We start from the raw sequence: 13,052 nt of genomic DNA on the forward strand, positions 1-13,052 counted from the left end.
TTTTATACTAAAACAAAACTTGCATTAGTCAAGTTCTCTAAGATCATAAAATATGTTCTGCTTTTCTGTAATGTAAGAAAGAAACGCTGATTTGTTTGGCACGGTGCTACATTATCCTCTTCAGTTTTCTATATTTTGTTTATTTGTTTGCTTGTTGCAATATACTTTCCATAGGGTAAATTTCACATTTTAGAATCTATAGCTCTATGAATTTTGATAATTGATGTGACTGTATAATCATCCCAATCAAGAAGTAGATAAGTTGGGTATGGTGCTGCACAACTTTAATCCCAGCATTCAAGATGTGGAGGCAGGTGATCTCTGAGGTGAGGCAGATCTACACAGTAAGTTTAAGGCTAGCCAATGCCACATAGTTAGACCCTGTCTCCAAAAAAACAACAACATTAAACACAAGATCCAAATGATGTTCTCACATTCCTTGGTCATCAGCTCATATTCCATATCCCTGTCCTCAGTAACAGCTGGTCTATTATCTGCCTCCAGAGTTCTCCTTTATCCCCATTACCAAAGAACTAGAATCAGTATGTAGTCTCTTGAACGTGGATTCACTTTGTATGATTAGTTTTAGACTTGACCTGTATCACTGCATCTATTAAATGCATTGTTCCTTGATTGCTAGTAACACTCCACTTGGGCAATTATAAACAAAGCTTGCACAGACCTTGATATACGAGGTTTTGACTAAATAAGTCACTTCTTTTGGGTAAACAACTAGGAATAGTATCAGAAAGTTGAACGGTCAGTGTCTGCTTTATATTAAAAAAAAAAAAAATACCAAGCTTGGACTGATGAGATGTCTCAGCAGGTAAAGGGGCTTGCCACCAAGCCTTACAACCTGAGTTCAATCCCTGGTACCTACAAGGTGGAAGGAGAGAATCAACTTCCACAAGTTGTCCTCTTACTTCCACACATGTATGGTGCACGTGCCCTCCCACATAATCAATCAATCAATCAATCAGTCAATCAATCAATAAATAAATAATAAATGAAAATGCTTGCTAAACTTTTTAAAATGCAAAAGTGGATGTATCTTCATATTCTCACCATGATGTCTGAGGGTTTAGCTGTCCCACATTCTTGCTAGTATTTTACATTGTCAGTTTGTGTGGTTATTAGGATTAGATACCAGGTTTTATCAAATATTTTTGCTGTTTATTGAGATGATTGCATATTTTTCCTTACTTTGTGACTATCACAAATTCTATGAACTGATTTTCAAACATTAAACCATCGTTTTCTCATTTCTGGGAAAAGCATATTAGTCTCTTGATATTTATTTGAACTTGATTTGCTAAATTTTGCATAGAACTTTTTAATCATTCATGAATAATACTAGTTTGCAGTTTTCTCTTCTAGTAATATCTTTGCAAGGTTTTTATATAAGGTTAATGCTAGCCATTAAAAACAATTTTGGGGGGCTGGAGAGATGGTTCAGCAGTTAAGAGCACTGGCTGCTTTTGCAGAGGACCTGGGTTCGATTCCCACTACTCACATGGGAGCTAAAAACCATCTGTAACTTCAGTTCCAGGGAATCCAATTGTCCTCTTCTAACTTCTGAGGGCCTTGCACAATACGGGTGTACTTATATACATGCAGGTAATATACTCATACACATAAAAATAATAAATAAAATATTTTAAAAACAACCAATTTTGGTAACAGCTCTGTTTCCTTTTCTTCACTTTTCTGCAAGAGTTTGTGTAGAATTGGTGAATTGGTACTATTTTTCCCCTACAGCTTTGTTCAAATGTAGCACTAAGGCCATTGGCCCTATAGTTTTCTTTTTCAGTGGTTTTTAGACTATAAAGTCCATTTTCCCCCTTTGAAAAGGGGTTTTACCATGAAGCCCAGGTTGGCCTCAAACTTGTGATACACGAGCTTCAGGTGCACAGCTGCCGTGATTACAGGCATGTGCTTTTCACGTCTTGCTTCAACTTCCATTTCTTTAATGGCTGGGGCAATTCAGTACTGATTTAGTTACCAAAAATACAATATGTGGTATCTTCAAAAATATTTTATGTTACCTTGTGATGTCTTTTAAAAATTTTTATCTGCTATTTTTATTTTATGTGTATGAGTGTATTGCCTGTATGTTTGTAAATGCACTGGTGTTGTGCAATGCCTACAGAGGTCAGAGGAGGGTGTCGAATTCTCTGGAACTGGAGTTATGTATGGTTGTTAGCTGCCATATGGGCACTGGGAATTGAACCTGGGTCCTCTGCAAGAACAGCCAGCACTCTTAACCTCTGAGCTATCTATCCAGCCCTGTGATGTCTTTCTTGACTCACAAATTACTTAGAAATGTGTTATTTAGTTTCCACACATTTGGGAATTTTCCAGATAGTTAATAAGACTTCTGATTAATTTCACTATGGTTGAAAACGTGTCTTATTATTCATAGGCTAACAAAAAATAATCCCTCAGTGTCAGGAATGGACTCCCTCTATAGAAGCTATTCACCAGGAGTCCCATGGACCCTCAAACAATACTGGCCATTGTCTCTGTTTTTGGTTACCCACCAGAACTTGATGATAAGACTCTGTTGCTGAAGACACTACATACATGAGCTGTAGAACAAACAAGGAGAAACCCAGCCACTGCTGACTTTCAGAGCCTCATTTCTACTGGCTAGCATTCATAGTACTAGAAGGTATTATGCAAACTACTGAAAGGAAAAAATAATTATCAACTTTGCCTAGCTGTGAATCCTGTGAACTACAATTGGCCTGGCAAGATATGCCCACTGGTGTAATAGTGGCACAAATAGTGGCACAACCACTCTTTAATTGGATTTATGGTCTGCTTCCTAGGATGGAGCCCATATTTTCTACTAAATAGTTATTGCACTATACTGGCTCTTAATGACTTATTGTTTACCCATAGATTAATGCATTTTTTCAACTCTCAGTAGAGAAGTTTCCTTATACAGCAGATGGTGATTAACACAGAAACCACAATTGGCCAATGTGCAGAGAACAAGAGACTGCAGAGTGCTTATCCCTGAAGAGGACACCTATATCAAATGTCTGCCTTCTAAGGCTCAGGAATCATTGCAGAAGATGGAGTGGGAAGATTGTAAGAGCCAGAGGTGGTGGATGACCACAAGGAAATAGAGTTTTTCAGACAGCTGGTCAGTTACTCATATAAACTCAAAGCAATGGTGGCAGTATGTACAAGTCCCATGTAAGCTCAAACCAGATGAAATCCGAGCATAGACATGAGGAAGTGGGTAAGAAACCCCAACCCAACCTAAAGAAATTTTGTCAACTGATGGCTGTTGGGAGGGAGAAAGACAGTCTCTTACAGGGATGGGACTCTTGGTAGGTTAACCAAGCTCCAGTAGACAGACCCACACTGAAGGACATTTGGGGACACAAATTAGACTCTGTAGGCCATATTACACATATAATAGAGTACATTAAACTGGGTGGGGGTGTCAATAAGGGGAGGTGCAGATAAGGCGGATCTAAATACTACCAAATTATATTGTACAAAAGTTGCAAAAAAAAAAAAAGGCCGGGCGTGGTGGCGCATGCCTTTAATCCCAGCACTTGGGAGGCAGAGACAGGCGGATCTCTGTGAGTTTGAGGCTAGCCTGGTTTACATGGTGAATCCAGGACAGCTGGGGCTACAGGGAGACCCTGTCTCAAAAAGACCAAAAAAAAAAAAAAGTTACAAAAATAAACTTTAAAATGTTCTTCATTACTAAATATAAAAAAATGTAAAATAAAGAAAAGACATTTACATTACTTGAGTCCAATGTCTACAAAACCATTGTTCACAGAATTTTGTCAGTTTGGGAGATTATCTCAAATGAAAATGTAAGTCAGGTTCTTGTTCAATTCTGACTGGAAATAGAAGTCTCACGTTCTGGGTTTTTTTGTTGTTGTTGTTGTTTTTGTTGGTTTTTTTTTTTTTTTTTGGTCTTTTTGAGACAGGGTTTCCCTGTAGCCCCAGCTGTCCTGGAACTCACTACATAGACCAGGCTGGCCTTGAACTCACAGAGATCCGCCTGCCTCTGCCTCCTGAGTGCTGGGATTAAAGGCGTGCGTCACCACGCCCAGCTACGTTCTGCTTTCTAAATGTAATTTTTGTGTTTTGGTGGGCAAGCCAGGGGCTGCTTTTGAGCTGTAATACTTTACGACCCTACTTCATTTGTGTTTCTCTCCTTGCTCACCACACCCCAGCAGCGCTGGCTCTGTAGTTCTCCAACACCCTAGCTTATTCTGTGCCCTTGGCCTTGGCACTTGCATGGCTTTCAGCTGGCTCTCTTCCCTTTGGTCTTCACCCAAGGAGTTCCTTGCTGTCGTTCACTGAGGCTACAGCAACTATACAGCCCCATGCTAGCACAACACGCTCTTGGAGTTTTGCTGTTGTTTTTATTAATCATCATTATTATTACTTGGATTTTTGAGACAAGGTCTTTTTAGGTAGCCTTGGCTGGCCTCCAGTTCTATTGTCGCACTCTCCTAGTATTACAGGCATGTGACACCACACCCACATTAGCTCATTCTCTTTTATATTTTCATAGCATTTATTATTATGCAAAGTGAGCTTGCTCCTTTATTCATTTGCCTACTTAATAATTTACTACTTTTCTTCCATCTTGCCCCATAATGTCCATGGAATGCAAGGTGGAGCCTTGTTCATGATTCACAGAAGCATGCTTGGTCGCACAGTGGATAATTAGACATATGAAAAGTAAATAAATGATTAATAGATTTGCCTGAAAATCAGTCCTCATTTTTTTTGGATGAAGTTACGCTGAAGGACATCTGGGCACAAATGCATGACTGGATGGGATGAACATGTATGGTGGAATACATGAGGTCCGGTGGGGGGATGGGGGGCATGGATGAGAGAGGGTGGCTAAATTTGATTAAGAACAGTTGTATAAAATTACAAAAGCTCAATAAAATATTTTTAAAAAAGAATTATATCTGTGGTGTACACTTATACATTCATTTGCCTTTTGCCTTCACCTGATTCCTGGGTCCAAGGAGTAGAAGAGGTTCTGTGTATGTGTGTGTGTGTGTGTCTGTCTGTTTGTGTGTCTGTGTCTGTGTCTGCATGTGTCTGTGTGAGAGAGGGATAGAGACCAACCTTATCTGCTCGGCTCCAGATGGCCTTGGGAGGTGGTTCCCCAGTGACAGGGATCTCAAGACGAAGCTTGCTTCCTGCAATCACAGTTACTGTATTGTCAGCATCGAGGCCGTCCAGGATGATCTTAGGAGGATCTGGAATATTCAGCAAAGCTTCTATCATTATATAGTCATTTTTGTGTGAATATTTTGGCTAGCAATTGACTACTGATAAACATTGGTAATAATCATTTTTAAACATCTGGCTAAAAGGTATATAAGAGGGGTCAAGGTAATTGGTGGTTGGCCCCTTGTAAAACTGACTATTTCGTTGTCAGATTTACAATTTACTTAGGATTAGTAAATAGTATTGATTGATACATATTTTTTAATCACATAGTTCCGAATTCATTATACTCCAAGGTAAGCAAAATAAGCTTTTTTTCTTTATTGACAAAACAACTAGTTTAATAGTCATTTAAGGGGTGACAGACACTTAGAGTCTACATTTAAAAGTAATTGATTTCAATCATACTTAAGAAAACTAGAAACAGAGAATGCCATTAAGAAAAAACAAAAGTACTGGGAGTGGTGGCGCATGCCTTTAATCCCAGCACTCGGGAGGCAGAGGCAGGCGGATCTCTGTGAGTTCAAGGCCAGCCTGGTCTATATAGTTCCAGGACAGCTGGGGCTACAGGGAAACCCTGCCTCAAAAAAAAAACCAAAAAAAAAAAGAAACAACAAAAGTAATAAACATTTAATGCCTAAAATATAGATGTTTAAGGTCCTAAATAAAAATATTAAAGGTAAAAGGGCCTTGGAAATTCTTTTCCAGCATTTCATCTTATAAAATCAATTACTAAATAGCTCATATTCGTTTTGCTTTGGTGTTTTGTCCGCTATCAACTAGATGTTAGTATAGTAGAAAACCACTTAGGTTCTTTTCAAATGCTTAGCATTATAATGTGATCTTACATCAGTTATACTGTTACATAATGATTTATTTTATCTACTCACCAATAACATGAACTTTGGCAGACAAAGGAATATTATAGACATCTGGTGTAAACACATAATCACCTTCATCTTCAATGAGAGAATTGGCTATAACTAACTTGTGGATTCTAAAGAAACAAGAAAAACATACTTTTAAAACTTTGCAAGGATGTAGAATATACATGATCCAAACCGATCCTGTCCTTTATTTTTTTGGTCTTTCTGAAACAAAGTCTCCCTGTAGCCCCAGCTGGCCTGGAACTTGCTATGTAGACCAGGCTGGGCTTGAACTCACAGAGATCCTCCTTCCTCTGCTTCCCAAGTGCTGGGATTGAAGGTGTGCACCACAACACTCAGCTGCCTGTCCTTTATTTGATTCACTTGTTTCATGTAGGAAAGAGACAGAGGAAGAGAGACAGAGATGTACAGAGGGACAGAGACAGAATGTGAAACCTTAATTAACCTAGTTATTGATCTAAATTAGGTCGAGTTTGAAGCATATGGAAGTATCTCTACAAATCCAGCTGTTTATTGTGTATGCAAGCATCTATTATTTTTTATTTAATAACTTCAAAAAGAATAAAACATAGCATCTTAATAATGCTATACTTAAAGAAACAAGAGATAACTAAGAAAAATACTAACTTTGGCTGAACGTGCCAAAAGAGTAATGGTTCTTAAGTTTACTGGGGTCACATATGAGTACTGAAAGGATACCATGGATCCTTTCATTGAATAAAATATGCATTTGGGGGTGGTCAAGATGTAGCTCAGTGGTAGAGCACTAACCCAGCATATGTGAGGCCCTGGACTCAATCCCTAGCACACCACACATGTACACACACACACACACACACACACACACACACACACGTGTGAAGAATAACATATGAAAGACATACTATACTATTATGAACATATGCATTTTTGTATGCGGGTAGAATTTCAGAGGATTTTTAGGTCCTCAGAAATCCACTCATGATCTCGTGAGAGTCCATGAGCCAAGGTTCAAATTCTTGCCTTAGATCTTTGCTAGGTTCTAGGATCTTTGCTTCCCACAAGAAAGAAATAAAGGGAAGATCAGGTAATGGTTTCTGTTATTAAAAACATTACAACAATTATGGTCTAAAGACCTTACTTAGCTGACTTTTATTTGCAATCCTGGAATCAGGCCACAAATGCCATGATATAGACTGAGTACTCTGATGAGCTGAGCAAAGGAGGCTGATGTTATAGACAGAAAAGGTGGAGGGACACAGCAACCAAGAACAAAATATGGGCTATTTCAAGTAACTTTCCTTTCATAGCTTAAAGCAGAGGGAACTTCTTTATTGTGCCAACTAAACATGGCCCGTTGGGGTTTTGGTTATTATTTTTCTTTCTCCTGATCTCTTGGAAAGTCAGATAAACAGCTTCACAGAAATTCACTCCAAACCAGTGGTCTCTCCCACATCTTACTGAACATTAGGGACAGCTGATACACTTGATCCAGCCCTCAATTAGAATTTAGAATCATTCGTGTAACAGCATGTGTAGATGGAACAGTTGATGGGTTTTGGACAATGCATCACAGTATGAGGTGTAGACACTGGTTCTTAAGTGGGGCATGATAGACAACAACTGTTTCTTACTAGACTCGAAATAGGTCATCTCCCTGTGGCTACTCTCCAAATAAAGCTCCACGAATGCGTAATTTAGGAAGCAGGGGGGTGAACGGGGCCCATTCCTTACTAGTGGACCTCCTGGCTTGCTTACCTTCCTTTGTGAACAACCTTCACACGGTCACTCTCCTGAACGGGAAGACCATTTTTTGTCCATTTTCCTGGTACGTTTTCAGAGATTTCACACTTCAAGCATACTTCTTTTCCAAGCTTCACAGTCTGATCAGTCAGAGGTGTTGTGATCTTTAGAGGTCTCACTACAGAAATAAAGAACATTATAGCATCTGCACCCAAACTTCAGATGGGCATTTCACAATGTACTGTCAGTTTTCCAGAAACACATGCTTTAAACATGAGAATTTAGCCCAATGTGATTGATATAATTGAGCACTATGGGGCATGATATCCATTTCTGGATTAGAGAGATGGCTTGGGGGGTAAGAGCGTGTGCTGCTCTTGAAGAGAACCCAGGTTCAATTCTCAGCACCCACCACAGGTGGCTCACAGCTCTCCTTAACTCCAGTTCCTGGAGTATACAATGCCTCTGGTCTCCACAGGCACCTTCACTCACATGCACATATCCCCTCACATGAATACACATAATCAAAAATAATAAAAATATGTCTTAAAATTATATTAATTTCACATACCTCAAACACCTGTCATGATCTTTGTTTACCCATGAGATATGAGCAATGTCAAATCATACCTAAGGTTACAACTATTCATCTGATTTCAAATAAATCCTCATACTATTTCAAAATATCTCACAAGCTACAACTATTCCACAGAGAACTGCATATCTTTTTCCAAGGTAAAGTGCTATATTTAATAACAATTGAACATAGGTACAATGTGTTGCTGTTTCTTTATGAGGTCTTTCTTTTTGTTTTTAGTGAGAACTTTGTTTATCAAAGTTCTTTGGGAATAATGCCCCAAATCTGGTTTCTTATATAAACTCTATAGTTATTATTGCATGATTTTGTATAACATAATGATTTTTGGAAATGTATGTACTGTGTGAAGGCAGAACTATGGATAGATCGAATTGGATGAACTGAATGGATGCAACTGTCAGATACAGATCTGCCTATGGTCGACAACCTTTTTGGATGTTGAATTAAAACGGTCACAATTTCATGAATCATAAGGGGTGTTTGAGATTGTTTCTTTATAAATTGGTGACTATATGAACTGCAGTTAAACCAAAAGAGGAGTAAAGAGGCAAGATTTCTGCTCTGTATATGCACTACCAATCAGTCTGACATTTCCTATTTAACTTTCAAAAACGTAAACAGATTCTGTCATTGAGAAATCACTACTGTATGAGGGTATTAGGCAAAGACATTAATTTTTATGCTTTGGAGTCTATTACTAGCAAATAAACTCTGAATGTTCTGAGTGGGGCCCCTATGGGTTTACACAACTTTCTTCTCACAGTGAACACAATTGCAAGTTACATGTTGAGTGCTGAATTCTTATTTGATGGCTAGATAGCAAACAGTATATAATTAATATATCAATATATTATTAAAATATATTATTAAGTATATATAATATAATTAAGCAGACAGTATCAGGATTTGATCCCTCTACTTTTATGGCCTTGTGTTTGTAACTCTTTGGGTAACTGTTCTGGCAAGTGATTTTTATTCTTTCTTCTGGTATTGGTCCACTACTGAATTGAGTAGTTGATTCCTTTTTCAGAGATCCTAATCTGCCATAGATACTCCACTAGAGTGAAATCCAAGTTTTAAGATGTCACAAGTAAACGATCAAATAGACTGAGACTTTCCTGAAGCTAGATTAACAAATATAATATCATTTGTAAGCCAATTCAGCAGATATCTCAACAAGTCTCACTCACAGTCAACACTCAGTTTAGCAGATGATTGTCCCCCGGTGGTCATGACTGAATATTCTGCACTGTCAGCCTTTGTTGCTCCTTCTATGATCAAAATGTGTTTTTTCCCTTCAACTTTAACTCTGTATCTTGATTTGGGACCAATGAAGATCTCTTCACCATTCTTAAACCTGAGTTAACATAGATTCAAAGGGAAGAAGAATGGGATCAGTGGGAGGGGGAAGCGAATAATGGTGGGGGATATAATCAAATTAATTATATATGTGTTTGAAATTGTAAGAGGATAAAAATTATATCAAAATCTTCAGGAAAAACACATCATTAATCTTGTTTATGGTTTTATCCCAGTGTTTTACAGGGTTTCTGACAGATCCCAGACACACAAGAAAGATTTTTTGAATTAAAGAATATGGATCCACTGATAGATTAATTCGTCAACGGATTCTTAGTATAACAAGTATTGTCTACAAAAATCATACCTAAAGAACATGAACACTTCTCATTCCAGACCAATCAGATGCAGGTACTTGAGGCCATATGACCCACTTCAGGGCTTGTGACACTTCTTAAAGTCAGCCATGATTTTAGATTAATACAAATAATCTATTTCATTCTAATGCTGAATAATCCTGTTGTGTAACTTACTATACTCTTCTCAATATTACATGTCATTGTACAATTTTAAATCTTCTAGTGTTTAGTTTTGTGGCAACTCTCAGAAAATATACAGTAAAATACTCTTTAGCCATTCCCACTCCAAGTTTTTATTTTTTGTGGTGCTAATGGTCAAACTGAGGGCCTTCCACATGCTAACCACACACTACCACTGAAGTATAACCCCCAGCTCATTTTAACTTTTGAAAGAAATAGATAATTTTCAGTCTAAAGTACTTTTTCAGGATGTTATAAAAATAAAGTGATGATGATTTATTGCTTATGGCAATAGGGATGGAACCAAGGGTTTTGAGCATGCTACGTAAGTGCTGTCCCACTGAATTATATCTCCAGCAAATAATGAGGATTTAAATGAAAAATATATAAATAACATGTTGCCAGTAATGCCTGCTACAGAGTTTAAGAATATCCATGGTCTTTCCAGTCAAAAAGACTTGGGGAGTCTGTATAATCTATTTACTAGTAAATACCTGTCTCCTTACATCTCTACCCAGATAGGATTTATAGAATTTTCAGTCTCATGACTAAAAAGAACTCCAAGATCATAGTAAAGTTTTAGTTGTCATCTCTATTAACACAAATGAGGCTGAGATTATTTTCACATGTTTAAAAGTCACATATGTTGTCTTTTATCAGTTACGAAGATACTTTCTCTATTAGAGATGGACAGGCAGCAGGAAAGAATTTACCATTTTACATTGGCATCATCTTCAGACACTTCACATTCCAATTCCACTCTCTCCCCACAATAAGCTTTTGTGTCTTCCAGCTGTTTGGTCACCATAATTGGAGGCTCTAGTGGGAAGAAACAGGAAATGAAAATCATTAAATATTCAAAGCCTGCGTCTGGACCCCAGTTTGTTCACAAATGAAAGTCCAACTGAGGGAAAGCATTATCGATGAGTCATCTGGTGGTAAATGAGAGGCATGCTTTTCTTGTTTGCTCATGGCAAAACAAGTAGCTGACAGGCCTGGATCAGCTCTTGAAATTGTCTCAGAACTATTCAGACCAAATAAATTGTTCTGGAGAGCGGATACTGGGCTCTCTAATGTGCACCAAAAATCCTCCCTTCAGCAAGTAAGGTACCAGGTGGTAAACACTTGGGATAAAGGAGAATGTATAATACTCAAAGGTTTTGATTTTGGTTCTAGATGAAGTACAAAGATGAGAATTGTCTGTAATCAAAAAGCTTCATAAAGAATATAGATTGACATGACTACATCTGACCCCTCCAGTTCTTTCCACCATTCTTAGTAAATGCTGATCTTCTGGTGCCAAACACTGGTGGCCTCTTCCCAATGAGACCCCAATTGCAATCAGCTAAAATGAGGATTATTCAGTCAAGTCTGTTGGGTTTCAGAAGCTATAAACTAAAATGATCTCATCTTGCAGAACAGTGCTTGGCTTAAGTCAAAGCCACAAGGCTGTTCTACTCAGCAGCTTTTCTCTCCCCTCAGCATCTTTTTCCTTCAACAAACCAGAAGACTAATTAGGATTCAGAATAGCTGCCAGTGTAGAGCCTCAACATTGAGCCAATCTAACAGCCAAGCCAAACATTTCTGAGGAGGCTACTGCTTCTGCTTTGGAGCTGGAGGTCACCTTGCCTTTCACTTGGATGGTTGTCCCTGGGAAGAGGGCACTTGCCCCATGATGATGCGAGATGCTTTTTACCTCTTACAAAGAGCTCAGTAGAACATTTCTCATCACCAGCTGTCACATAATACTCTGAATCATCTGTCAGTGAACAGTTATTGATAAACATGATTCTTTCACATCCTTTGTGTTCAAAGATGTATCTGTTTTAAGCAAGAGGAAGAAAAACAGAGTCTGAGAACTTGATTTTGTTCTTTTTTATGAACAAATTTGGCTTATAATTTGGTAATACTTAAAAAGTCAGAAATATAGCTTTGATCTTTGACGCTATATAGCATACTTTACATAATTTGACTAATTATTTAAATAAAAAGTAGTTTTTATTTTTATGATATATAACAAGTATGTATATTTAAATGTGCTATTTAATTTTTGTTATTATTTTATTCATACATAATTTTTTTGTTGTTTTTTTGAGACCAGGTCTCCCTGTACTTCCAGCTTGCTCAGAACTCACTATGTAGACCAGGTTCACAGAAATCTGACTGCCTCTGCCTCCAGGGGGCTGGGATTAATGTCATGTGTCACCACATCTGGTTCTTGTTTTATATAAACCAGTTCTCACATAGGGTTGGTTGAGTGTGTCAGAGGGAGTTTAAGTTCTGCATATTATTTAAAAAAGCAATTGGCCGAGTGTGGTGGCGCACACCCTTAATCCCAGCACTCGGGAGGCAGAGGCAGGCAGATCTCTGTGAGTTCAAGGCCAGCCTGGTCTACATAGTGAGTTCCAGGACAGCTGGGGCTACAGAGAGACCCTGTCTCAAAAAAAAAAGACAAAAAAAGTATAAAAAAGCAATTAATGGGGGATGGAGAGATGGCTCAGAGGCTAAGAGCACTGGCTGTTCTTGCAGAAGGCCTGGGTTCAATTCCCAGCACTCACATATTGGCTAACAACCATCCATAACTCCAGTTCCAGGAGATCAGATTCCCTCTTCTGGCCTCTGAGGGCATTGCACAACACAGGTACATTTACATACATGCAGGCAATACACTCAGCCACATAAAATAAAAAATAATAAAATATATTTTTAATAAAACCAATTAATGTATTCAGAGACTTGATCTTGTCTATTCCATTCACTCTCATGTTCCATTCATGT

The 13,052-nt window shown here is 38.1% G+C and overlaps 1 protein-coding gene across 6 annotated transcripts in view; it reads right to left on the minus strand.

The window, feature by feature from the left end:
• The window catches only part of Mybpc1 (myosin binding protein C, slow type), a 99,501-nt gene that overhangs the window by 33,242 nt on the left and 53,207 nt on the right, over positions 1-13,052 (minus strand). For all 6 annotated transcript variants that reach the window (XR_607252.2, XM_008832622.1, XM_008832620.1 and 3 more), the window contains 6 exons: positions 11,971-12,095; positions 10,988-11,093; positions 9,627-9,793; positions 7,854-8,016; positions 6,120-6,226; positions 5,125-5,258 (listed from right to left, as the gene is read on the minus strand). Coding sequence is in view for 5 of the 6 variants with exons in the window: in XM_008832622.1 (XP_008830844.1) it covers positions 5,125-5,258; positions 6,120-6,226; positions 7,854-8,016; positions 9,627-9,793; positions 10,988-11,093; positions 11,971-12,095 (802 nt within the window). In the remaining variant the exon portion in view is untranslated. The remainder of the gene's footprint in view (positions 1-5,124; positions 5,259-6,119; positions 6,227-7,853; positions 8,017-9,626; positions 9,794-10,987; positions 11,094-11,970; positions 12,096-13,052) is intronic.

The sequence above is a fragment of the Nannospalax galili genome, unplaced genomic scaffold (assembly GCF_000622305.1).
Source record: "Nannospalax galili isolate Female #2095 unplaced genomic scaffold, S.galili_v1.0 scaffold415, whole genome shotgun sequence".
In the NCBI taxonomy this organism is placed as follows: domain Eukaryota; kingdom Metazoa; phylum Chordata; class Mammalia; order Rodentia; family Spalacidae; genus Nannospalax; species Nannospalax galili.